Source organism: Molothrus aeneus, chromosome 19, assembly GCF_037042795.1.
Source record: "Molothrus aeneus isolate 106 chromosome 19, BPBGC_Maene_1.0, whole genome shotgun sequence".
In the NCBI taxonomy this organism is placed as follows: Eukaryota; Metazoa; Chordata; class Aves; order Passeriformes; family Icteridae; genus Molothrus; species Molothrus aeneus.
Window position 1 is genome coordinate 7709223 of NC_089664.1, and position 27298 is coordinate 7736520.

The window sequence follows — 27298 nt, forward strand, 5'->3', positions numbered from 1 at the left end:
AAAGCTCTGGCTCTGCTCACCTTTCAAAAACACATCCAAGGGCAGGCAGCACAGTTTTCCACCCACAGCAACTAGCCAGAATGACACGTTCAGCTGAGTCGTGTAAAAGGAGAATCCCAGAAACAAGAGGCTCTGGAAACTGATCCATGGAGAAATCCCAGTGGATATCAGGGAAACTTTGCTTGGCAGAGCAGCTCTTCCTCTTCCTCCTCCTCCTCAGCTCCTAGCTCCAGCCCTGGTGGGCTGTGCTGCTGCAGGGACAGGTACACCCACCTCACCTGTGCCTACAGATGGGGAACTGAGACTGGCTGTGCATCCAGGCAGGAGAGCAGGAGGGCAGCTTTATTCCAGTTTTATTCCAGCTATTTTCCAGCTTTATTCCAGCCTTATTCCAGCTTTATTCCAGCTTTATCCCAGCTTTATTCCAGCTTTTATTCCAGCCTTATTCCAGCTTTATTCCAGCCTTATACCAGCTTTATCCCAGCTTTTTTCCAGCTTTTATTCCAGCTTTATTCCCACTGGCTCTCCTGGGCTCGGGAAGGCCAGGAGAGGCTCCCTGTGTCCCCTGCCCAGGTGAGAGCACACGCAGGGCACCCTTGGGGACGTGCTGTGACCCCACACTGCTGTTCCCCCTGGGGACAGGGATGCAGGCTGGTGGCTGTGTCACCACCCCAGCACGCCCAGACTCAGCTCCCTGAGCCTGCACAGCACCACTCATTGCCCTGCTGCTGTGAGGACATGCCTGGACACACACAGGGGAGGGAATGATGCCACAGAGCTGCTGAGAGGTCCAAGAGAAAAGTGATGCCACAGCACAGGCACAGGGAAGAAGCACATGGGGGTGATACCTTGCAAAAAATTATTTTATTTTCAAAGGCCAGCTTGAAAATGGAACCAAACAGGTTGTAAGGTGCTGAGTTGATCTGAAGAGATACAGGTAGGGAAATAAAACAGATTTGCAGAAAGTTATCCCAGTATAGGAATAAGGTGGAACAGATTTAAATGCCAGATCATGGAGAGAAACAAAGCAACAGCAAAGTTCCACACACACAACATTAATAACACCAATAAATAACTGAGATTACTGAAAATAAGAAACCCAGTTAAACAGGAACAGAGCCCCTTAAGAGGGGATATGAAAAGGATGTTCCAACAATGGTCCTGTATCTCCTCTGACCGCACAAACGTCAGGGAAAGCATAAATCAAACCCCAGACACGTCGGGAGGCTGCAGGAAAGCCTGATCTGAAGTGAGGAGTGAAACCTTGGAGCCAGGCTCCAGCAGAGTGAAGAGCTGATGTGATTGAAAGCCAGCAGCCAAGAGAGGAGCCAGAGGGCTGGAGCAGCCTCAGGGATGAGGGAGAGGAGCTGCAGGAGGAGCAGCAGCAGCAGAGACATCAGGCAGCTGGACCAGCAGCCCCAGTGCTGACACTGCACAGCCCCTGCCAAGACATCTGGGCCAAATTCACCATGGGCTGGGCAGGGATGCAGTGAGTGGACATGAAAACATTGTGCTGTGACAGCCTGAGCACACACTTACTGGTGTTGGCCACGTGAGAGTCGGGAAAAGGGGATGGCAAGAGCTGGAAAGGGAAAGTTTCACTGCCCAGCCCCGAGCTGGCTATTGCAGAGATGAAACAAACAGTGACATGGCTGAAAAGTCAATTAAGGATTGGAAAAGTCTTTCAGTATTCCCAGGTATTGTTAGGCGCTCAGACAAAGGATGTTTAAAAAAAATTATTTTCCCTTTGGTAATTACCACTTTGAAATGTTTCCGCTCCACATTGTTTTAGAGGGGGAAGTTACTCCAGGGCCTCTCTCCATGGTCAGCAGAACTCTTTTTGTGGTGGGGGTTTTGGCATGGAGGAGCAGTGCTCTCCCAAACAATACTGTGTGCCAGCAGCTGAGGGCCAGGTTTGTCCCTCAGAAATATCAACAAACTCATCAAGTGCCACCAAGTCACACCATGGCTGAGTCTGACCACAGTGCTGCTGACCCTCCCAACTTTTTACTGTCAAGTCCATGATTTATGTTGTTTTTCCTTCAAGCCTTGGCTCTGGGAATCACATTGAGTGCCAAAAGAATTTCAGGTTTTATTAAAATGAAAGGTTATCCCATGAGCACTGAAACTACTTGTGTTGCTTCCTATGGTTTTGTGTCCCGAGACTGTTTTTGGTGCCTAAAAATGCATGAACCGAGAACGAAAATGTTTTTGCGGTTAAGTGTTTGTAAGAAGCATCTCCCACGTGGATTTGCTGGTGTCTAATAATACATGAACGCATGCTACAGCTGTTTTGGGGCATTTACAAGATTCTTTTCCTCCTCTCAACCGTCTCATTTCATCATCTCTAAGCACAGACTTAATTATCTGTGAGCCCTGAGCCAGATCTGCGCGACGCAGGTCGGCGGGTTCAGAAGTCATCTGGGGAGAGAGGGCACAGCCAGAGGGACACCGTGACAGCATCAGCCTGATTCGGGTAGGAAATTAGATTTTAAGCTCTTTCTGGCTCCCCCAACTGCAGGGAAAACAGTGAGGAAACACGAGCCAAGCTCCTGCAGGAGGGTCAGGGAGCAGACAGTGGGACAAGCTGCTCCCCAAGGGGCTCACCCAGCCTCTCACAGCAGTGGGGCCCTGAGGAGCTTCTCCCCTCTTTGCCTGTGAGTGCATGGCCTGATCCATCCCTTCCTGAGCTGCCAGCACCATTGCAGGGTGACTCCTTTAACCCCAGCAGCGAGGATCAGACCCACACCAAGGATCATTTCCCAATGCCACCCGTGCCACGCGGTCACGGAGCAGTGTCAGGGTTTCCATGACATGTGGGCACGTAACACGGTGGCACAGAGGGTGCCACCCAGCCAGGGCATGCACTGAGTCATCTCTCACAACAGCCAAACCCCTGGGGAGCTTCCCTTTGCCCCTCCTTGCCCCAGCCCTGGCTGAGAGTCACCTGTGACAAAGCTCCTTCCCAGGGCACAGCTGGCACTCGAGAGCCCCTGGCAGTGGAATTGTGTCACAGCTCTCAGACGGGGTCTGGTGCCATTCTGAGGCCAGCTGGACTGTCAGCAGCAGCCAGGTCTTCGATTATAGACAAATAAACAGCTGGGGAGGGCTGGGAGGGCCAGTTCCCCCCAGGGGCTGTGGGGAAAAGGTGGAGCTGTGCCCACTTAACTCATCTGTCTCCTCCCCTGTGCTTCCCGCATCCCTCCCCGCCAGACAGAAAGGGAAATCCGGGATTTTCAGCTGCTTTTGATTCCCTCTCGCTCTGCACACAGCTGGGTGGGGAGGGATTATTCTGCATTTCCTGACTCCAGACAGCTCCGGGGCTGCCCATGCGGGATCCCCCTGGGCAGGGGCTCCCCGATACTGCCAGACCCCACAGGGCAGGAACAGCTCCTCCACCCTGCTTCCCCTGCCCTCAGCTCCTCTCCCCAGAGCCCCCAGAAGCGCCTCCCAGCTGCTCTGCTCAGCCAGCCCAGGCTCTGGCACCACAAACCACATTGCCCCTCCTTCCTCCCTCAGCTGCCGTTTCTAATTCACACTCAGTTTCCAGTATGGGAAGGAGAAGTGCTGGGAGAGCCCTGTGATGAAAGAAAAACCCCTGACTCTCAGAGAATGCACACGGGAGCCTAAAGGGAGAAGGATGAGCAGAAAGGGGTTATTCAGGGAGATTTTTGGGTGCTGCTGTCCTGGCAGGCAGAAGAGGAAGCCCCCTCGTGTCAGGTCAGCACTGCATTTCCCTGTCACCAACATCACAGCCAGACACTACCAAGACTGTCACACCCAAACCAGCCTTGTTCTCCCAAACAGCTCCTCAATACACCCAAATCATCCCTGTCCTCCCAAACTGCTCCTCAATACACCCAAATCAGCCTTGCCCTCCCAAACAGCTCCTCAATACACCCAAATCAGCCTTGTCCTCCCAAACTGCTCCTCAGTGCCTCCAGATGAAGGGCCTGATGCTCACAGCTGCTCTCTGGGAGCTCACAGCACCCAAATTACAAAGGCAGCTGTCAGCAGGATGGGATTGGGTGTTTTCCCCTCCCGAGCTGTCAAGTGGAACCCAAAATCCTGCTGCCAAAAGCTGCTGCAGCCCCAGCACAAGCCCAGAGAAACCAGGAGAGGAGTGAGGACACAGGGCTGAGGAGATGCCTGCACAGAAGTGACACAAGAAAATCAACAAATCAGATTTTGGATACAAACAGCCTTTGAGGTTCCTAAATCAGGCCTTCAGCAGCATCTTTCTGGAGGTGGTGCCCCAAAGCCTGAGCTCTGGACCACAACACTGGGGTGCACCACGTGCTGCCCTCCCCAGACACCACGAGTGATGCCACGCGCATGACTCCAGGAGCCCAGAGTTAAAAACACCAAATATCACAAGTTCTGCCCCAACTGAACCAGCAGCCCTGCCTGTCCTGTCATTGTCATATGATGGGGCAGGCAGGAGGCTCTGGGGAGAACCAGCTCCTGGGGCAGCAGAGCCAATCCTTCCAGCAGTGTTGACACCACAAAGCTCTCCAGGTTCATAAAAGAAGCTGCACCTGACTGTCCCCTCTCCCTGTAGGGTTTTGCCACCTCAGGAGCAATTGCCCTGAAACCAAAGATGCTCTTTGCACCTCAGCAGCATTGGCCAAATCGAGCTGATACAGACCAGGGCTTTTCTCAGCAGTATTTGAAGCTCCCACGGCTAAATCCAGCCCTACCTGGATGCAGCAGTGGTGCCTCTCTGTGCTGGGCAATGCCTGACAAAAGCAAGCTGCTCTCTGCCGTGTGATGGCTTTGGAGCCGAGCCCAGAGCCCCGGGGCTCATCCGTGCTGCCCGAAGAGCGGCCCTGCAGGGGCTGTGTGTGACAGGAGGAGGTTTCAGCAACGCCACGGGGCCACCAGAGCACAGCTGGTGTCAGCTCTGTGGTGGCACAGGCAGGGTCCAGCTCACGGCGTGTCAGGCACACTCAGGATCGCCACTCTCAGCTGTCTCTGCTGCTGCACAGCCCCAGGGCTCCTTGAAACACGGGGTAATTACCTGGGGTCACCTCGGATGGAGTCCCTGGGTGGGAGATGCCCGTGGTTATACCTGTGCTTTGCTGCTGTGTTAAGGGCTGTGAGTGGGGCAAACCCTGCATTTCCCCTCTGTTTGCAGCTGGCACACTCTGAATTAATGGCTGTGCTGATGGCAGCCTTGTCCCTGCCCCAGCTGCAGGACCTGGAATGGGAGGCTGTGCAGAGGAGGGGACGGAGCCACGGGCAGGCAACACCCACACCTCCAACTCAGCACCTCTGCCCAGGGAGGGCAGGATGGCCAGGGGCAAACAGTCCCCATGCTCTGGCAAAGACCCAAAGCAGGCAGCAAACAGCCTGTGCTGGGCCAAACCAGTCAGCAAAGTGGATTTGCCTTATTTGGATTTGCCTGGATTTGCCCAAGCACATTTGGGCAGCACTGGCAGCGCTCAGGGCACACTCCTGCAGCAGCTGCCCCGAGCCCTCTGCACAGGGACAGACAAATTGCACTGACAGGCCCTTAACTGAACCAAACTGTCAGAGGCAGCTGTTCCCTGCCTGATCTGCCCTGAGTCAGGGTGCCCAGCCCTGGGGCAGGGATGGAGCCAGCACCGGAACCTGGCTGTGCAGGGACCTGGCTGTGCAGGGATCTGGCTGTGCAGGGACCTGGCTGTGCAGGGATCTGGGTTTGCAGGGATCTGGGTTTGCAGGAACCTGGCTGTGCAGGGACCTGGCTGTGCAGGGATCTGGCTGTGCAGGGACCTGGCTGTGCAGGGATCTGGGTTTGCAGGGATCTGGGTTTGCAGGGACCTGGCTGTGCAGGGATCTGGGTTTGCAGGGATCTGGGTTTTCAGGGACCTGGCTATGCAGGGTTCTGGGTTTGCAGGGATCTGGGTTTGCAGGGATCTGGCTGAGCAGGAATCTGGGTTTGCAGGGACCTGGCTGTGCAGGGACCTGGCTATGCAGGGATCTGGGTTTGCAGGGATCTGGCTGAGCAGGGATCTGGGTTTGCAGCCACCTCGGCAGCGCCTGAAAGGCTCTGCTGATCCCACGGGATGGTCAGGATGGAAATTGAGAGCAGAGAGAAAGAGAAGGCTGAAAGTGCAGGGAAGAGATCCCATTTCACTGGAGAGAGGGAAAGTGCAAGAGGCAGAGCCTGTACCGCCGGGAGAACCACGGCTGCAGAGTAAAAGCTGCACGAGGAGCAAATTCTCACATTGCCCTCAAGCTTCAGACAGAGAAGCTGGTGCTGAAGGATGGGGAGGAAGAGCAAAGAGGCAGAGAAACACTCCAGGAGGTCACCTTGAACATCACATTCTTAGCTAGGGACAGGTTGTAATGCCACCAAAATCAGAGGGTTGACCTGGATGTGCACCAGCTGAGGATGTGGCACAGGGTGTTTTACCTCATTTTCTCACAAGCACAGACCCAGCCAGGCCACTTAAAAAAATACATTGAAAATAGATAGACTGAACAATTCCTGGAAACATCAGCTCCTTCTGCCTCACAGTACAGAGAATTAGCCCAGCTTTAATTGCACCCAGCTTTAATTTAATCTCTGAGGGCAGCAGTGAGAGCTGGGCAGGCAACTCCAGCCCCTGCAGTGAGCACACGTGGGGTGACCTCTGGTGTGGCCACACATGGGCAAGGCACAGACATTTGGTGAGCACCAGGCACCTCAAAACCTGCAGCCAGCCTGTCCCAGAGGTGACAGAGCCCAGGCAATAATGACAAGCCCTTGGTCAGCATGAGCCCCAAGACAGGCTGTACCCCAGGCAGTGTCAGATGCTGGCTCAGGCTCCAGAGGTCTGTGCTCTCATTCTCCTTCAGCAGCTCTTGTCTGCATCTACACCACCCTGCTACCTGCTTATTTGTAGTAACCCTGGTATTACTGGCCTGGCACTCCCAGGGCTGTGTTTCTCATGTTTATTCAGTGTGGGAACACGAAGACTCTGGATGTTTTAGCACCAGTGACCCAAACAGCAGCAACTGGGCACCCTTTTCCCCATCCCTTTCAAACCAGTGTAAGGGCTCAGCCATCACACCAACTTTTCCCTCTCTGAGGCCTCACCCAGGGCTGGGAACAGGGATTGCCACCACCCCAAAAGCTCCTTGGACAGCACCAGCCAGAGGCACAAAGCAGTGTGTTCATGGCCTCATGGATTCAGAGCTGGACGTGCACAAATGGTCTGGGATGGGCTCAGCCCTCAGCCTTGCCAGGGCAATTCCCAGAAATCCCAAGACTTTACCGAGTGCTCCTAAGTCTCTGCCCTTACAGATGAGATTTGAACCTGGGAGTCTTTTTCCATAGTTTCTCGTTATCTCCAAAGAAACCAAGTGATGATTTGCCTGAGGGAAAAGGAGAGTTTGGCCAAGAGCAGGGATCGAGGGATTTGTTGTTTTTGACTGCAGCCGTGGTCAGGAAATGGTCCTAGAGCTCATTTTCGGCTCCTCCCTCTCGATAACATCTACCATATGCACGCAGTGGAAAAGAAACAGCCTTTGATACAGACACGGCAGACTTTGATTCACCACGGGGCCCTTGGCAGCTGTCACTTCAGCCCGGGATTGACACCAGCATCAGCTCCCTGGCCCTGTTTGACTCCCAGCTAAAGCCTTTCCAGCCCCGATGGGGGAAGTAACACCATTCCCACCCAGTCCTGCAAGGATTAATTGGCTGTTTTATTGAGTGCTCCGAGGTGATACCGGGGCTGCGGACAGGAACAATGAAGACGGAAATTAGCAGCTCATTACTGCTGGTCTGAAAGTTTTCTTTCTCTGTGCCACAGGACAACGTTTCACCCACGATGCCCGGGTTGCAGGCAGCTAAAACTCTTAAAACTCCACCGAATGAGGTCTCAAATGCGGCAGGGAATAAGCCTGTGCTACAGCAAACCCGGGAAATAATCATTAGTTCCCATCTCCAGCTCCTCTGAGCCTGGCTCTAAGGTCAAACCAAGCTTTTATCTTCTCCTATATTTCACTATGCTGAGGGAAAAAAAAATAATATTAGAGGAATAAATTAGCATGTGAAATGTAATTTAACTAATTAGCTCACTGGAGTGGAAAATATTTGCTAACCACTTTGAAGTCAGGCCGACTGCACTTATTAGGACATCAGAGAGGAGAAAGGAAGAAGGCAAAGATGGGGGGACCTCCAGGACAGGCTGAGGAGGCTGCAAGCAGGACAATGAGATCTTCCCCTGGTCTCTTCTCACTCTGCAGTGCTGGGAGAGCCCCGGGCTGTGCTGCTCTTCCCTGTCCTGCAGCAAGGGGGGCTTTCCCAGCGCTTTCCATCATGGCACAAGGCCTGTGACAGCAGCATGGCATCAACCTGGCGTGCCCTGGGATGCCCAGCAGGCAGCAGGGATGCACTGGGAGCGGGCAGCAGCATCCCACCGCCGGAGACATCCCTCCCTGCTCCCTGCCAGCCCTAGCAGGGAGGGGATGTCGCCAACTGAGCTGACAAACAGCGAGCCATAAAGCTCCATCATGTCAGGGAACTGCCTGAGATGCCACAAAAAGCCGTTGTATCACTTGCAACAGCCTGCTCATTGATTTCCCCACCTTCCACGCGTAGAAGCTGTTGCTCTTTTATTAGCAAAGCTTTGGAAATTCTTCCCCATCGTAGCAAAAGAGGCAGTCTGGGCAATTTTGCAACTGCTGTGGCTGAATTATGAAAGGGGGGATTGACAGCCCCGCTGAAAGTGATGAAGGGAGGCAGAAATGAGAGCCTCCTCTGCCTGATACACAGCACCACACTGAGGGTACCCTGGGGGGGATGCTCACCCCCACCCACCCACTGAACGTGGGCATGAGCACCTGCCTGCTCATGGCCCCCAAAGGAGACCCAGTCCATTGCTGGGGCAGAGCAGCTTCCCTGAAAAACAGGAATATGAGATGAGAACCCAACTGAGCTGCTGCCCTGGCAGAAGAGACTTGACCCAGAGGTTCCAGTTTTTGTGAGGTGTCTCCAGCCTGGGCTTTGCCTTGCTCCTTTTTGAAATCAAAGCTTTTCTCCCTGGGAATCCAGCCTGAAAAAGGTCAGTGGTGTGCTCAGTGAATGGGTTTGCAGCAGGAGGAAAGCCCATTTTTCAAGCCAGGCCCTCCCACAGGGATGGCCCAGATGTGACTGACACAGACAGAATCCTGCCGAAAATCCCAGGTAATGCAGCCCCATAACTTTTCCCAACCTGCCTGTGTCATCTCCAAGAAGAAAGGAAATTAAGGAGCCTGAAATAGAAATTAAAGCCCTGAAATAGAGGGGGAAATGCCAACACTGCTCCCTCCCTGCTGCCCACGCAGACGGGGAAGCGACGGCAGGAGATGAGCAGGGACCTGAGGGTGGGTGTGAGACTCCAAACCCTGCCTGGCTGGGGGAACGCTTCAGCTCTGAAACAGGAGGTTCTCCATCACCCCACAGACAAAAACACCACCCAGGATTTCCCTGCTGGGGAAATTCCCCGTCTGTGTTCTGCAGCAGACAGAGATTCCAGTGATTCCACTGTGGTCCTGCTTTCCAGGAATGGGAATTGAGCCTCAGAGCAGGGGGACGTGAGCATGGAGAGGCAGAGCAGTCCCTGACCCACCTCCTGCTCATGGGGGCTGCCAGACAGTGCTCACCCCTGGGGGTTTCATCCCTCTCTGCCCAGTGCAGGAGAGAGCAGGGGGTGAAAGCACCAGTGAGCAAGGCTGGGAAATGTAAAAATGGGGATGCTGGAGACCCAGTGTGACCCCCCCTGGCAGCTGGAGTCTCCCCAGGGAAGCCCTAACAACCTCTCCCATGCTGCACTAATGCCCCAGCCATGACCTGAGATCTGGGGACACCCTGATGTGCCAGTTACCAACCTCACTGCCAGGACTGGCTGTCACCCAGCAGCCTGCAGAGGGCTCGTAGGAATTGCTAAAAACCCAACCAACCAAATGAGAAAATAACCCGGTACTAACATATTGCACAGCCCCCTTAACAATTACTTCTCTTTTCTGCTAAAAACCAGGAACAGGATGAGCAAGCAGAGGTCCCTGGGTGACCCAGGCCAGGGCATTCCCCGTGCCTGGTCCCAGACGATGCCCAGAGCAGGGAGGAAAGCGGGGAAGCCTCCACCTGTGTCAGGCAAACCCTGAGGATCCCCCTTGCTGCAGCAGGAGCTGCAGGGAAGTCCAGCACCAGACTGCACTGCTGAGCAGGAATGGAGATGGCCTGGAGAATCCTGGAGAAATCTGCTGCTTAGGGATGGAGCTGAAGGAGAATAAAGCACCCAGGCACTGCTTTACCCGCTCCATCCCCTGCTCCAGCCACCTCCCAGCCTCCCTCCTTGCCAGGAATGCTGCAGGAGGCACCTGCCCACCCCGGCACACCCCAGCAGCTCCGCAGTGGCCGCCACAGGTATCCTCATTATCCTCATTAGTGCAGCAACACTGTCGAGGCTGGCAAAGCCCCCCGGGCTGTTTCTAAAAATAGGAGGCTCCCTGCAAGTCCCCTGTGCCTACAGGGACACTCAGGATGCTGGGCTGGGGCTCCCCAGCCCTGCCAGGATCCAACACACCTCCCTGCAGGAAAGTGCTCCCTCCTCCCAGAGAACTGGGCTCGTTTTTGTGCTCTCATTTCACCTCTTTAGACACACAGACAATGCTGGAGAGAAGGTAGCAGTGATTGTGACAGAACAGTTGGTGGCCATGGAGAAAATCCAGATTTAAGGCTCCTGCAGTGACACTACACGCCCTGAGCACATACAGCAGGAGATGGACTTTCCCTGCTCCAAAAATCAAAGCAAGTTTGGCCTCAAATTTTCACAGCACCTGGATCACACCCTGAACCCTTACACAGGTGGGACATCGATCACTCACCACCCACCAGCCCTAAAAAGCATCACCCCTGATTTTGGGTTCCCCAGCAGGTTTATCCCAGGGTCCCTCATGCACAGTCAGACTCGGGGTGTGTTTCTGAGAGGGGCAGAGTGAAGGTGGCAAGAGGAGCCCTCAGCAGGAATCCCCTGACCCACATTGGGAAAGCTCTGCCTCCCTCAATGCTGCAATCCACACCAATTTTTGCGTGGTGAACCAAACCCTGCAGCTGCAGCAGGGCAGGACCGAAGCCCAGGGGTGGTGACAGTGACAGGGACAGCAGGCAGGGCAGCCACCAAGAATCCAGGGTCTCACGGGCAGCAGAGCCAGGACACGCACAGCAAACCCTCCTTTTTGCATCGAGCCACAACAGCAGGAAGGCTTCCCCTGCCTCCCAAACCCCTCCTTTGGTTTTGGTGCCCTGGATTTGGCAAGCGCCACCGCCTGCCTCGGGATACGGCACTTGAGAGAGGAAACGGTCACATCTGGAGGCGGTGCCAGCTCTTGGCATCGTCAACTTTGCCACCACAAGTTCAGCACCCCCGGCTGGTGCCGGGGTGGGGTCACGGCCCCCGGCTGCCCCCGCACTCCCACCGTGTCCCCGAGCCTCCTACTCACATCGTCATCCTGCACGCTCAGGGGGATATCCAACATGCACATCTGCACGGGCTGCACCAGAGCCTTCTGCACGTTGAACAAAGGTTTCGCCTCCATCTTCCCGGGGATGGAGGGGCTGCTCATCCTCCTCCTCCTCCTCCTCTCTCTCCTCCGCCGGGAGCAGGTCCAGCCCAGGCGGCGAAACCGATCGGAGATATCTCTCTCTCTCTCTCTTTCTCTCTCCCAATTTTGTCAGCACATCTTTCCAACAGCTGCTGCTTCTTGCCGCTCCTACGAGCTCTTATTTCCTCCCTCGCGAATCAAAGAGCGCCGAGGAGCCGCACCGGGAGCTGGGCGTGCGCGCCCGTCAGCAGCGCGCCCGTGTGCGCGCCCGTCTGCGGGGCTGGGGAAGCGGCCCCGCTTCTCTGCCTGCCCCGGCTCCCTCCCTGCCTTCCCCCAGCTTCTCCTTCCTCTCGGGGTGAGCTCGGCTCGGCTCGGCCCCGCCGGGAGCTCCCCAGCCTCATCGGCATGCGTGGCACTCGCCGAGCCCGCGCATTGTCTCGGAGACGCACAACAGGTCCTGCCTGCTGCTGCTGGGCTGCGACTGTGATCAAACCGCGGCGCTTACAGCATTCCCCTCTGGCTGTTGTGACAGGCAAACAGGCAGGGCTGGAAGGATGAGAGGGTGTGAAACGGAGGGAGAATGAATGGTCGGAGCTGGAGCCTCCCCCTTTCTTCTCCCATCTCTGTTTTCCATTGTCAGGGGCAGGTTCAGCTCAGCGCCTTCCTGTGCTCCAAGGACCACAGTGAGGCTTAAATAATTCACATCCAGAGTGCTCGGGAACCTTGTGGCACTGAGAATGCAGCATGGCACTGAGAGACCATCAGTGCTGGTGATCACTTCATCTGGAGCACAATTGTGGGTGGAAGGTTTTGCCCAGGTGAGCATTCCCAGGTGCCTTTCCCACCACAGAACCTGCGAACCCAAACTGGAGCTCTGCTAAAGGAAGCACGGCATGAAATCGGGCGTGAAAATCACCAAGAGCAGCAGTGGAATGGGTGTCTCAACATGGAGCAATCCATGTTATCACCTGCAGACACAGATCACACGGGCGTTATTGCTCTCACAAACAGGAGGGAGCCTGGGCCAAGCCCATGAGCCACCACCTCACCCTCAACAGCTGCAGAGGCCGGGCCCAGTGGCAGGGGGGACACTCGGGGTGTCCCCTCCCAGTGAGGACGGCAGGACAGGAGCAGTTTGGTGGGTTCATTGATTCACAACCGACCGGGGAGACATTGGGGCCAGCCACACACCCAACAGGGTGAGGAGGGTGAAATGCCAATGAAAATCCGCACCCAACAGAGGGACCAGGGTGAAATGCCACTGAAAATCCCAGACAAACAGGAGCTGATGTCCTTACACTGCCCTTCTTGCAGGGGTGACATAAATAGGATGGACAGACCCTGCACTTCCTGGGCGCTTTGGGGTGGTTTTGTGGGTCCCACTTTGAGGAGCCTCTTGCAGGGCAAAGGTCTGGGATTGTGCAGCTTTTCCCAGCTTTCCCAAACGCAGCCCTGCCCGAGGCCACAATCACAGCTCCAGCACGCCCGGGTGCCGGAGCAGAGCCGAGGAGCCCCGCTGAGCCAGGCATTCCTGCGGCGTTAGGTAAGCCCGGCTTGGCAGAGCCCCGCTCAGCGCTAAGCCAGCGCCCCGGGCTGACTCATCCTCGCAGGAGCCAGAGCCAAGAGCCGGGGTTAGAGGGGTCTCACACGCTCACGGACCCTCCCTGCCATCGCAGTGGGAGCTGGGGCCCTTCCCAGCTGAGTGTGGGTCTTGCCCATCATTCCTGGGGGAAATGCAGGATGAGAAAACCAGCCCTTACATGCTGCAGGAATGGGAGCTAATGGGCAAGCCTGGAACAAGACCAAGTAGGGATAAACTCACCATAAATTAAGTTTTAAGTGGAAATTGGGCAGATTTTTCATCCACCATATGGCTGAGATGAGCAGCAGCGAGGATGAGAAGGCAGCACTGCAGCAGCCCCGGGAATAGATTTGCAGGGGAGGAGAGAGGGGGGATCACAGCTGGAACATGTGCACAAGGCAAATGTCCAGGGCCATGCCCCAGCTGCTGACTGAGAGAATTTTGGCAACTCTTTTCAGGGCAGAGAGGCAGTGCCCCAGCCCTGGAAACTCCCTGGCAGTCTCTGTCCTGCTCCTTGATGATTCCTTGGTGACTCAGTGCAAAGTGCATTCCCATGGAGGACTGTCCCACATTTCACCAGCACCAAACCCTGCCCTCAGCACAGGCAGTGCCCTCAGCTCTGCTTCCAGGAAAGGTGATTCAAACCTGAGCTTCAGCCCAGCTCGGGTTACTCACCTGCCTGCAACAATCGGTCAGCAGAGCTTGGCTTTCCAACAACAACTCTCCAGTAACAAGCAGGGCTTGGTCAGCTGAGATTGCAGCTTCCAAACATCCTGGGAAGGACACAGATTTCACATTCAAACGCCAGAGTCTCCAAGGGCTACCATTCCCAGGAGCTCATCATCCTGTTCAGCAGCTGATGTGTACTATGAGAACAGGAATCTCTGCAGAGGTGGTGTGGAGGTGTAGGAGTCCTGCTGGAACCTGCTGGTTCCCTGGTTTCTAGGGCTTCCCTGGACTTCCAGGGCTAGGGACAGACTCAGAGGTTGTCACACACCTCTGCCAGGGCTCAGTGTGCTCTGCTGGCCCCTACAGCCCAGTGACCTCCCAGCTGGCAGCCATGAAGATGCCAAAAGGGACAAGCCTTCTGGAAAAGTCACAAACCACACAGGCAGGCTGCAAAGGAAAGTAAAATTCTGAGTGCGGAGTCCCAGGAGGGACACCAGGCAAAGGAGCAGCAGCAGAGGCTGGGGAAGAGATGCTCCAGAGATCCATCCCAAAACAGCAGGAACGGGACATGGTGGATTGATGGGACATGGGAGCTGCTGTGCAGGGAATGCTTCAGTCAAAGGCAAGCAGCCAGATGTTGTGGGCATTCCCACAGCCCCAGAGATGGTGGGGAGCCTTCCCCTCCTCTGCTGGGGCCAGCTCATGCATGCCCACCCACCAGAGTCCCCATGCACCTGCCCCAGACACTGGGGAACCCTCAGTGAGACAGGAGAGTGGCTCTGAACCCTTCCCACTGGGAGATCTGCAGCAGAGACACAAAACAAACCAGCCCAGACAGGATGATCCCACGCAGGGGTTTGAGCGACAGCTTCACCCTCCTGCTCCCCCAGCCTGGCTGATGTGAGCACAAACCCTGCTGGGATCCCAGATCTGCCAGCAGGAACCATCCCTGAGCAGGAAAACAGGGGAGCCCTCCCCTCTGGCACAGGACTGAGGTGCTGCTGCAGCCCCACAGGCTCCAGGGTGAGGGGAAATCTCTTGGTGCTGCCTCTGGAGGACAGGGAAGCCCCAGCTCAGGCTCTGATGTTTCCCTGTTTCATTTCACTCTGGAGCTTTATTGTGGCAGCTCCAGCTGAGCAGATAAAGCCCATCACAGGAGCTCAGTGCTTAGCAACCATTACTGGGAAAATACTGTTTTCCAGTAAGAGTCTTGGCAGGAACAGAGCAACTGCAGGGGAAATTCACTGCAATTCCTATGCTGGGTGCATCCTGCTCCCAACTGCTCTGCTGCTGCCCCAGGGACAGAATGGCTCCTGCACTGGGACATGCAGCCATTCCTTAAGGTGCAAACAGCCTCTGTCACCCTGCAAAAACATCATTTTGAGCACCCCATGAACCCCTGCACAGGTAAGTGCAGCTTCTAGGGATAAATTCATGCACAGGAGGATCTTAGCACCCAGCACTGCTGAACATTTGGGATGCCCCAAAAACCGGTGACCAACCTCTGCCCTGGGCATTCCTGACACCCAGTGACTCACAAAGGAAGGCTGACTCCAATGCTTGATGTCAAGCATCAAAGACACCCACAAAATGAAAGAAATTCCCCAGGAATTACAATGGTGAGTTTGTTTTTCAAAGGAAATTGCAACTCCATGCCCAAACATCACAGCATCCTGCACCAGAGTGAGGTACTTGAGAGAAATGACACAAAACCTGCAGGTTTATTGTCACTGTGTGAGGCTGATAGAAAGGCAAAGGGGGAAAGAAAGGGCCGTGACAAGTAAATGGCAAATGGAAAATCCCAACAGCTCTTCCCTTTTGACACTTCTCAGTAATAGAAAGAGGAAATCTGGTTTCAAAACCACAGAAATCCCAACCAAACAGCATTTCTCTGGAGAAATGTGGTGTTTACAGAAAGCATGTGGGTAGGTTTAGAGAGGCAGACATGGTGGGATTTCCAGGAGACCACGTGCAGGTAGGATACCTAATTCCCAGTGAAAATCAAAATCACCTTGACATCCAAGAGGGATTTCTAATGGGATACACACAAGCACCCACAACCTATCTTCTCCCAAACTAATTGTGGGAATAAATCCCATTGATTTGAATCTGCATCATCGTTTTCAGGGTTTTATTTGGAGAAGCCACTGTCATTTTCCTCTCAGGAGGGAGCAGGCACAGCCCGTGCTGCACCTCACACCTCTGGAAAGCCTGTCTGGCATTCAGCATGCTGAATAACTTCCCCATGCTCCCCAGAATAGATACATATGCAAAATTAATTCCCAATCAAGCCCGTGCAAAGCATGAGACAGCCTTTTAATAGGTGCAGAGCAGCAATTACCAGCGTGGAGTGAAAGCCAACAAGCATTAAAGCAGGGGTGGGGGAAAACCAATTAAGTTTCCTTGGGATTCCTCCACACATTTGCCACACACTTGAGGGATTCTCCATTTTCCACGCTCCCCTGGGGGCTGAGTGTGTCCCCGTGGGGAGGGGGGCACATCCCCTGCCGCGGTGCTCGGGATGCTGCTCGGTCTCCATGGAGACGGTCACCGCAGCAACGGGGCTGAGAGGATGCAGGGGTGTGGGAGCGTCAGGGGTTGCACGGTCGGGACGGATGGAGATGAGAGATCTCTGCAGCCAGGTCGTGGAACTTGGGGTTTATTGCAAAGGGCCTGGGGGCAGGGCCCTGCTGGGAGCTGCCAGGCACAGCTCAGAGCAGGACTGAGAGAAGAGAGGGGGAGAGAGGATGAGAGGGTGAGAGAGTAAAAGGGGTAAGAGAGCGAGGTTCTCATTACAATACAATAAATCTTCTTCTGTGTTGAATATTCTGATTCTCACTAACCAATCTAGTATAATATACAAATCCTATAGCATTTACATGCAGCCTATAAGAATCATTACATTACTGTTCTGTGTTACATTTTAAACCCTACAAAGTCCTCTTTGGGCCCCTTCTGCCAAGCTGGCAGGGTCTGCTCTGACCCTTGGGCCTGTCTGCAAGCAGAGGGTGTTGTTCCATCAAAAGGGGATTACCTTCAGTTGGCCACACCATTGTTTTCCAGTTGTTCAGTAACTGAGGTATCTCAAAGCTTGCTTTCATTTCAATCTCACTTATAGTTTCCATATTCTCAAAATCTTTTCCCAGACAATCATTTTTATAAGGCTTCCCTGTCTCATCTTCCCCAACACAAGGGCACCGGGACCGCGGCTCCCGGCTGGGGAAGGGAGCAGAGGGAACCCACACGACACATTTCTGCTTCCCTGGACACATTTCTGCTTCCCTGGACACATTTCTGCTTCCTGAACGGGGGAAGGGATCTGCTGCCCGCGGTGCCCGGCGGAGCTCGGTGCCGGGGATGCCGAGAGCTCTCCCGGTGGGCACCGGAGGGAGCCGCGCTCGGGGCTGCCATGGCAACACTTCCCGGGGATTCCAGGGAGCTGCGGACAGGGATCAGGCTGGGAACAGCCCTGCAGCAGCCCCCGGGTGCGCAGAGCTGCTCCAGGAGGGGGTTCCTGCCCTTCCACCCTGGCACAGCCGTGCCAGGAGCGCTCACACAGGGTGGGCAAGGAGCCGGTGTCCGTGGGCAGATCCCCTCTCCCTCCTGCCCCCGTTCCAAGGAGCCGTGTGGACAGGACCACAGAGCTCCTTGCAGTGCATGGCTGCTCCCATCACCCTCCCAGGCTCACCCCAGGATGGTTTCCCACCAGAATGAGCCCTTTCAGTGACAGCTCCGTGGTTTCCCCACCCCAGGTGCAGCACACGGGGAGACCCGGGCGTGGCTCTGCTGCCGGGAAATCCCTGGCACAGGGCTCACACCTGCTCAGTGCCCGGATTGCTGGGCTGGCTGCGCCCTGCCCCTCTTGCCAGGCTGGGCACACACCTCAGCCTTTGGAGCTGGCACTGCAGGAAGATGGCACAAACTGTCATGTTTGTCCACGTGTGTCCTGCAGCTCCAGACCTAAGGAAAAGCCTCATCATTTCCCCAAAGACCAGCCTGCCAGGGCAGCCTGCAGCACAGGCAGAGTGGGGACAGGAATGAGCTCCCAAATGCCAGCACATCCTGTCCCTCTAGGGCCAGCTCTGGGCCTTGCAAGGACCAGGTGGGCACAGCACAGGTGACAGCAAGGCTCAGCTGTGCCACTCCAGTCCAGCTGCTTCCACTGCAAATGCCATTGCTGGAGAAGACAAAGATGCCAGGGGGACACAGAGCTGAGGGTATCAGTGAGCCAGGACCATCCCCACTGTCACCCAGGGTGATTTTTCCACAGGGACTCCTCCCAAGTGCCAGCAGGCCAGAGCAGCAGCTGTGTGTGGCAGGAGCAGGCTGGCAGCAAGGCCAGGGCACCTCTGTGGGGGCACAAGCCTGCAGGCAACCGGAGCTGGTGCCCAGCACACCCTGCAGTGCTTGCCAGACATGGGGCACCCACTGATTCCCCCACTTGGCTGGGCCCCCAGCACCAGGCAGGGCTGTTCCCTTCAGCACAACTTCCAGGGCCCAGCTGGAGCTGAAACAAACCCAAAGGAGGAGCTGCAGCCTCCCCAGCCCTGCAGCTTGCTCTCGGGGTGCTAACACAGCCCAGCTCCTCCCGTGCTGTACCCCACATCTCCCATGGCCCAGGGGTTATCTGCACATCCACACCTCTGCTCCTGGCACACAGCGAGCCCCGGGCTCCAGAGATAACAGACACAGCTCTGGCAGCCTGCAGGTCCCCAGCCCCGCGCCCTGAGCCAAGGGCTCTCCCAATCCTCCCTCTTCACCCTGTTCTGCAGCCTCCAGGGGTTAAAGAAGCCTCCACCACGTGCAGTCGCCTCTCCGGCAGCCAAGGGGATGGGAAACACTTTTTGCACGGCCAGATTCCCGCAGCAGGTTGATTTCTCGGGAAGTTTCCCTGCAGCTCCCCACCCTCGCACTGCGACAGTGAAGGTTCCGTGGCTTCCCTGGCTGCAAGGGGAGCCTTGGGCAGAGCTCTCCGTGCTGGGTCAGACACAGACAGAGAGGCATTCCCGCCTGGAATCCCCTGCGGCAGGGCAGGGACACGGCAGGGAGGGGCTGAGCACAGCCCGGGGCTGTCAGCGCTGCTGGAGACAGCCCAGAGAGCACCAAGAGCCTTCCTGACCTCCCTGGGGGCTGTGGCCAGACCCGCCCTGGGCTTTTCCAGAGCTGCCCCTGTGCAGAGAAACGTGCAGGGAGGGGCTGGGAGCCTGCTGCATGCTGGGGACAGCAGCTGGGAGCTCCCTTTGCATCACAGAAATTCGTGAATGAGCCCATCCTGCCGAGCTGCTGATGTTACTGAGAGCAGAGGGGAGGGCAGAGCCCCCCAGGCACTGCAGAGCAGCACCTGCTCTCAGCTCAAGCCATCGTTTTTGACTGCAGAAAGGGAAAATTCCTGGGTTCCAGGGATTCCTGTGCACCAGCCCAGCAGCACACACAGGAGCTGGGGAACATCCAGCACTTTCGGATAGACAGGGGCTGCATCAATATCCTGCCTGCCTGTGGGATCCCAGGCACTGCCCCAGCTGCATCCCTGCAGCTGGTGGGACACACAGCTGGCACGAGTGGATTGGGAGCAGCCTCTGCATTTCAGAGAATCCCAAACTGGACCCACAAGGATCATCAAATCAAACTCCTGGTCCTGCCCAGGACACCCCAACGAGCCCACCCTGTGCTTGAGAGCATTGTCCAAGCACTCCTGGAGCTCTGGGGCTGTGCCCATTCCCTGGGGAGTCTGGGCAGTGCCCAGCACCCTTTGGGGAAGAACCTTTCCCTGATGTCCAACCTAAATCTTCTCAAGCCAGCTCCAGCCATTGCCTCAGGTGCTGTCAGTGGTCCCCAGAGCAGAGAGATCAGAGCTGCCCCTCGTGAGGGAAGTGCAGACATCAGTGTGTCCTTTTGTCCAGCCAAAGAGCCAAGTGCCCTCAGCCACTCCTCAGATGGCCCCACTGGACCCTTCACCATTTTCTTTGGAAAATGCTTTATCTCCATAGATATCTCCACAGATATCTATCTCCACAGATATCTCCACAGGCTCTCTCTGCACCCATGAAAAGCATCCCCCATAGTAATTGGGAATGGGTATGACTGGCTGCTGAAAACAGCACTGAGCTATAATTACACCAAGAATCTGCATCTTTATCCACAGGGTGATAGGGAGTGATGTCTGAAGTTTTGTCTTTGTTTTGTTCAAGCAAATCCCACCAAATTTGATGCAAAAATCCATTTTTACAGAAGCAAGGATTTTCAATTCTTGGCGTTCAAGAAGGAATTTGGTCCAAACACTTTACAATAGCTTTGCTTTTCCTTATTTCCAGGAGGCCCCAGCAGCGTGGGGGACACCAGGGAGGGGGCAGCTCGTCCCCCCTTCAGCAGCCCTGGCCACACAGCCCTGCTGGGCTGGGCTGTAAATGGGATGAGGCTCATTCCCAGGGGCCCTTCATTGATTTCCATTGCCTGACGACAGGAAAGCTTTATAATCCTATTAACTAAACACCCTTCCAGGCAGCACTGGGAGGAGTGCAAAGGGAGCTTGTGTAACCAGTCAGAACCACCCTGTGCAGCAGCCAGCCCCAGGAAATGCCCCAAATGCCCCAAAAAGCTGGGCTGTGACACCCAGAGTGGCCAGGGAGGGGTCAGTGGTGGCCGGCACAGGGAAAATCTGGAAAAATTTGGAAAATTTCGTGGATCCCACCATTCAGGACTGTGGCTGTGCTCCTGTTCCTTTCAATTCAGGGCCATGGCTGTGTCCCTGTCCCTGCAATTCAGGGCCATGGCTGTGTCCCTGTTCCTTCAATTCAGGACCATGGCTGTGTCCCTGTTCTCTGTCATTCAGGACCGTGGCTGTGCTCCTGTTCCTTCAGTTCAGGGCCATGACTGTGTCCCTGTCCCCTGCAATTCAGGGACATATCTGTGTCCCTGTCCCTGCAATTCAGGGCCATGGCTGTGTCCCTGTTCCTTCAATTCAGGACCATGGCTGTGTCCCTGTTCTCTGTCATTCAGGACCATGGCTGTGCTCCTGTTCCCTGCAATTCAGGACATGCAGCAGCCCCCAGGTGTGCCCACCCTGTTCCTGCCTGCCCTGGCCTTTTCCAACCCCCCTGGCTGCCCGTTGTGATTCACACCAGGGGTGTCACAGCCCCGGGGAGGTGAGGAGCTGTGGGACACCGCCAGAGGGACAGGCAGGAAACACCGGGTGGGAAATGCGCCGTGGGATGGAGCCAGCGGGGCTAAAGGAGCAGGGCAGGGCGGCTGCCGGGCACTTCAAAGGGACCTCCTGGCTGTGCTCAGGGATGGCCTCGACCTCCCCGGAGCCGGCCGGGCTCCTCCAGGGCTTTGCAGGGTTTGCTTCCTGCCGCCAGCCCCGGGTGTTTGTTTATGGCAGGGGAGTGGGAACGGAGTGGGACTGCACGGAAAAGGAAAGATAAAAAGGGACAGCGGAAGTCCTGAGCAGCCCGTGAGGCAGACTCGGGTGTCAGCAGCCCAGGGAGAGCAGGCTCACACGGCCACATCCTGAATCCCAGCACAGCATCACCCCCAGGCTGTGCCAGCCACCTGCACATCCCCTCCAGGCTGCCTGGAGTGCTCCTCCAGTGATCCCCCCAACAGCACTGCCCAGCCCACGGCAATGTCTGCAGCACACCTCACCCAGCTTCTCCCTTTCTCTTCCAGACCCTACAGGGAACTCTGCAGGCTGCCTGGAGTGCTCCTCCAGTGATCTGAGCAGCCACTGCCCAGCCCACAGCAATGTGTGCACCACACCTCACCCAGCTTCTCTCCTCTCCTTTTCTCTTCTGGACCCTACAGGGGAGTGTGGGGCCTGATCTGGGGTGCCATCCCACATGTTCTGACATTCCACAGCTCTGCCACCATACCTCAAGCTTCTGATTTTCTCCAGGGCAGGACAGACCAATGAAGGGCTTCTCCACCCTCTCTGACCCATCAGGCCATCCCTGCAGCCCTTCCTTCTCCCCAGCCCCTTCACCCTGCTTCCCTTTCCTCCCATCTTTGGATGGGGGCAGGGTGGTGAAGGACACTGAATTCCAGCTGCACCGATTCCATGTGAGGCTCGGCAGCCCCAAGCACAGGAGCCCTGAGGGGCACAGCAAACCCTGCGGGGGCTGTAAATCCGTGCAGAGGATGAACTCCTGCTGCACTGCAGGGCCTCGAGGGAGCAGAAACTCGGTGATCCCGCAGCACCGAGCTGCCTTTGGCGTTGGCTGATGTCTCCAAATCCCCAAACGCTGCTCTTGACCTGCAGCCAAGGTGGGGATGTCGGCACAGACAGCGGGAATCTGCCGGGACACCCGCGGGGCCTTGGGAGCCGAGAGGTCCCCAGGAAACCCGGCCCCTTAAAACCGCAAATCCTCGAGGAAATCGGGCGGGTGAGCCCCAGGGCAGTCACACAGGCTGGACTCGGGCGATCCCATCGGGAAAAGCTGTCAACATCTGCAGGCTCTGCCAGCGCAGCCGGCGCCGGGAGGGGCGGGATGGATTTGGTTTGGGAGCACCCAAACTGCTGGCACAGCTGGATGCCAGGGCTGAGCCAGCCCCGGGCACTGGAAGGAGCTCCTGGATGCGGCAGCGGCTCTGCCTGGCGGCCCCAGGAAAGGTCACGGACGGTCCCTGCTGGTCACAGACTGCTGGGGACAGCTGGGACACGGCTGGGCTGGTGACAGCGGCCACAGGCATCAAAGGGAACGCGGGATCAGGGATTGCTTTTTATAGGAAGGACGCAGTGATTGACGCGGGCTTGCTGGGGTCTCCCACGGCGGCTGCGGGGCTGGAGCCGAGATCCCCCAGGATGGAGCTGAGATCCCCCCCAGGATGGAGCCGAGATCCCCCCCAGGATGGAGCTGAGATCCCCCCCAGGATGGAGCCGGAATCCCCCCAGGATGGAGCTGAGATCCCCCCCAGGATGGAGCCGAGATCCCCCCCAGGATGGAGCCGAGATCCCCCCCAGGATGGAGCCGAGATCCCCCCCAGGATGGAGCCGAGATCCCCCAGGATGGAGCCGAGATCCCCCCCAGGATGGAGCCGAGATCCCCCCAGGATGGAGCCGAGATCCCCCCCAGGATGGAGCCGAGATCCCCCCCAGGATGGAGCCGAGATCCCCCAGGATGGAGCCGAGATCCCCCCCAGGATGGAGCCGGGATCCCCCAGGATGGAGCTGAGATCCCCCCAGGACGGAGCTGGGATTCCTCAGGATGGAGCCGGGATCTCCAAAGATGGAGCTCAGATCTGTGTCACTCAACACACACACGGCTCCTCCTGGCCGAGCAGTGCCCGCACACCGAGCTCTGCTGTCCCAGCACGGCCCAGTTTGGCGAGCTGGGCTTTCCCAGGGAGCCGGACTCTGGCTCTGTCCCCGCTGCCATCACCGCCGACCCTTCCCAGCGCTGGGAAAGCGAACCCACGGCAATAACTCATCGGGAAAACAACAGTGCCATCTGCTGCACGGCCCCGCCGGGCTCCGGGCAGCCCTGGCCGGCCCACGCAGGGTCACAGAGCCTGGCAGTCCCACCGGGCACAGCACAGCCCCGGGCAGCACCATCACTGCAGAGGGAAGGCGGCCCCACAGCTGTCCTGGCGGATGCCACAGCTGGATGGCCCCTGGTGTGCACAGAAAGCACTGGACAGCAGGATGAGAGGCAGAGCAGAACATGCTGGAGTCCATCTGGTGACTGCAGAGTCTGAAGGACATGGAGGAGGGAACGGGCTCACTCAAAGCAGGCAAAATCCCTCCTTCTCTATCAGCCCCTGAAGCTGAGACCCATCTTCCATCCTCTCCACAGGCAAGGGGAGGGGGAAGAGGGAAGCAGCCCCTAACACTCACCAAGACTTGATGAGCTCCTTCTCACCACCCTGAGCATCTCCTTTGGAGAGAAATCCCAGATCCTGGCACTAGGCGCCGTGCACTCCCCCAGCTGTGCTGCATCACCCCGATATCCCAGGGAAACTCCAGGTGGTGGGGACACCTGGGAGAGCAGGGTCAGCCTGAGGGAGCTGGCAGCAGCTCCTCTGCCCCTCCGGGCTCAGCACCTGAGTGCAGTTTCCAGCTGAGCAGCCCTGCCCCATGAGTGGTGGCAGCTTGGTGGCAGGTGAAGCAGTTTCCCTGCACACACTGCCTGGGAAGTGTGCTGGCATCCCCGTCAGATGGGTTGCTATAGCAATGGGAAAGGTATCAGAAGCAAAATCCATTTTGATGGATAGTACAGATTGCTCTGGAGATCACCACCTGAGATCTGAAGCCCTGATTGCCCTGATCAGGTCCAGCAGAGTCAGGCCCCATTTAGGGAATGACAGAGTGAAAACACTACGAGGAGATGGAAAACACAGCCCCAAAGTCCTGAAAAGCCCCTCATTTCTCCACTGAGCAAACTGGCTAAGAGATAACCCACTGCACCGAGCTAGGGGATGTCAGATCCATCATTACAACATCCCAGAGATTTATTCTGGAGCCTGCAGCAGTCGCTGCATCCTCTGCTCATGTCTGATCAGCCCAGGCACACAGACTCGGGCTGTGTGAGTGGGAGCTCCAGATGGAGCGGCTGAGCCATGCCGAGGAGGGACTCTGCATCCCTCCACCTGCTCCTCCCGGCCCCTGCTGCCAGCTGCACCCTCCCTCGCTATCACTTGTTGCCAGCTCGCCCCCCCTGCCCCTGCAGAGCAGCACCAAGGGTTAACTCCGAGCCCTGGAGCCACTTCAGACACTGGGGGCAGATGAAAGGGAAGAGACGGCGGCGAATGCAGCTCCCGCCGAGCTGAGCTCCCTCCTGCCCCCAGCCAGCCCAAGGCTGCTCATCCACCATCTGCTCCCTTCTCCCTCCCGAACGGCCAGAGAGGGACAGAGGGGATGAGCCTGCAGCCCTGGGAGCTTGGATCGGGATGGAAGCCACCTCCTGACCCAGCTCAAGAGCAGGTTTCTGTTTTAAAGGCTGAAATTCAGCCTTGCACGTGAGCCTTGGCTTTCACATGTCGGGACACCTGGAACGACACACCTGCAGCACTCAGAGATGAAAAAAACCTCCCTGTTTGCTCAGCTTATTTACTTTGCAACACTCAGTTTTAGCAGTTGTTTGTGTGGGTCTTTCCCTTAGCAACCAGGGAGAGGAACATTTATAAGGCATGAAAAATGTAGCTGTGCAGCCCTCAGAACTGGCAGGGTGCGGCTGCAGCTGGAAATTCCTCTTAACTGGTAGCCACAAACAACGGGACCTCAATGAATTGCACCCCTTAAAAGGCAGAGAGGTTCATCCCCTTCAGCAGGAGGAACCAGGACTTTAAACCTCTGCTCTCCACCCACACAGGATCCCGGGCTTGGAACAAATATCTCTACGTGCCTCAGTTTACCCATATAAAATATACCTATAAATAAATATATAAAATATACATATAAATAAATATATAAAATATAACTATAAATAAATATATAAAATATAACTATAAATTAATATATAAAATATAACTATAAATTAATATATAAAATATAACTATAAATTAATATATAAAATGGGGTGAGCATAAAAACGTGACAGGAAGACTAAAGCTGAGAGCTTAATGCAAAACATTCTGTAGGATGCCACATGCACTCCCCAGCCTGGGAGGCTTTGAACATCTTTTTCCAGACAACCTTACACATTTAATTTTTTGCATCTCCCAGCAAGATCAATCTTCCCACTCCATAATGGCAGAAAACTCACGTTCATGACCCTAGGCAGGGTCAGGACCCAGACTCTGGTATTTTGGTTGCCAATCCCCTTTTCCATAGGGACATTTCACCATCCAGCACACACTGGTGTGGCACCAGGGCCTGCCTCACACAGGGGCCCCCAGGAGAGCTTATTCAGCTTTTGTTTTTTGGGCTGGACCAAGGTGAGTGAGGCCCAGACCAAAGAGACCCAGAGGGTGCAGGAGGCAGCTCTGGAATGCACGTTTTCCAGTCCAAAAATGGATCCCAGCCCACTTCTCCAGCACAGCATCAGCCCTTCCCTCGATTCATCCCTGGTCTCCAAGGAGCCATTGCTGCCCACTTACATTCCCAGCACCCCCCCAAGGGCAGCAGCACAGCCCCCCCTTCCCAGGGATGGGACCAAACATCAGAAGAAGAGGAAGCAAAAAGTCGGAGGAGCATCAGGACCAAAGCCAGAGTCATGCTCTGCTGCCACCCCCAAATTTCATCCCTTTGCTTCATCCTCCCCTACCCCAAAAGCACCAGGGGGTTTGGGAGCGCAAAGCTTTAGCCCAACCTCGGCTCGATTGCAAAGCTTTAGCCCACCTTAGCTTCTTTGGCCTCATAAACACACCAGGCAGAGACAAGGGAGCTGCGGATGCCCCCTGGCCTGAGGGGTGCCAGGGGAGCCGGCCCTGGCTGGGCACAGCAGGCGGCAGCGCCGGCAGCATCGCAGCGCAGCGGCTGCTGCAGCATCGCAGCGCCCTCAGAGCCTGTCCCAAACCACGTCCCTCGCGTTCCCCATCCTTCAGCTCCTCTTCTCCCAGCCGCATTAACCATTGCACAAACAGAAAGCGAAAAAATCAACCAAAAAACATTGACAAACAGACTTCCCTCCGCTCCCTCGGCAAAGCTGCTGCTTCTCCGCAGACCGGGGGCCGGGGCTGCTGACACGGACAGCGACCCCGGCCCCAAGAGACAGCAAGGGACGGCCACCTGCAGCTACAGAGCCCGGCGAGCCCCGGCAGAGCCCCCCGGCTCCGCGCCCCCATCGGTCACGGCCGCGGACACGCGTGGGCCGAGGGCTCCGCAGGGAACGGAGCCCGGCAGCGCCGCACCGGCCCGGGGCAATGCGGGGGGACGGAGGCGGCCGTGCCCCTTGCACTCACCTGGCTGTCGATCATCATCGTGCCCCGCTCATAGCCCCGGGGCCGCGCTCAGCGCCCCGCCGCGCTGCCCGGCGGCCGGGGGCGATGCTCCGAGCCGGCCATGGGGCCCCGCCGGCCCCGCCGAGCCGCCAGCGCCGAGCGCCGAGCGCGGCCGGGAGAGCCGAGCTGGGGCGGGGGCGGGAACGGGGCGGGAACGGGAACGGAGCGGGGCGGGAACGGAGCGGGGCAGGCTCGGCTCCGCCACCGGCAGGGAAGGGGCGGCCCCCGGCTCCGCCCAGCCCCGGTACCGGGAGGGGGGCGCGTCTGCAGCGGGGACAGCCGTGGGCACCTCTTCGGTGCCACCCCTCGGGTTTTTCGGGGTGTTTGTTTTCCCCCGGCAGCCGTGGGAAGGCAGCGTGCAGACCCCGCTGCGTGCGCCACAAACAGGAGAAGAGCTCGGGACAGACGCCCCCCGGGCTGTCCCGCTCAGGAGGAGAGGACAAACAGGGAGCCAGGGCATCGCACGGAGCCCCGGCTGCTCCTCCCCACTGAGCCCGGCACCGAAACGGGGCACGGGGGGCAGCGCTGCCGGAGCGGCGGGAGCTCGGTGTGTGCGGGAGCTGGGAGCCAGCGGGGTTGCCCTGGAAACAGCTCCGGTGCCCGTGGTTTGTCATG

At 56.8% G+C, this 27298-nt stretch overlaps 1 protein-coding gene across 2 annotated transcripts in view; it reads right to left on the reverse strand.

The window, feature by feature from the left end:
• RALGDS (ral guanine nucleotide dissociation stimulator) overlaps window positions 1–26759 on the reverse strand; it is a 56602-nt gene extending 29843 nt beyond the window's left edge. Inside the window, exon 1 of one of the 2 annotated variants that reach the window (XM_066562758.1) lies at window positions 26645–26759. In XM_066562758.1, coding sequence (XP_066418855.1) covers window positions 26645–26662 — 18 coding nt within the window. In that variant the 5' untranslated portion in view covers window positions 26663–26759. Of the gene's footprint in view, window positions 1–11457; window positions 11724–26644 lie in introns of those variants that run through there. The other variant, XM_066562756.1, reaches the window with a different exon arrangement.
• Between the last annotated feature and the right edge of the window lie 539 nt (window positions 26760–27298).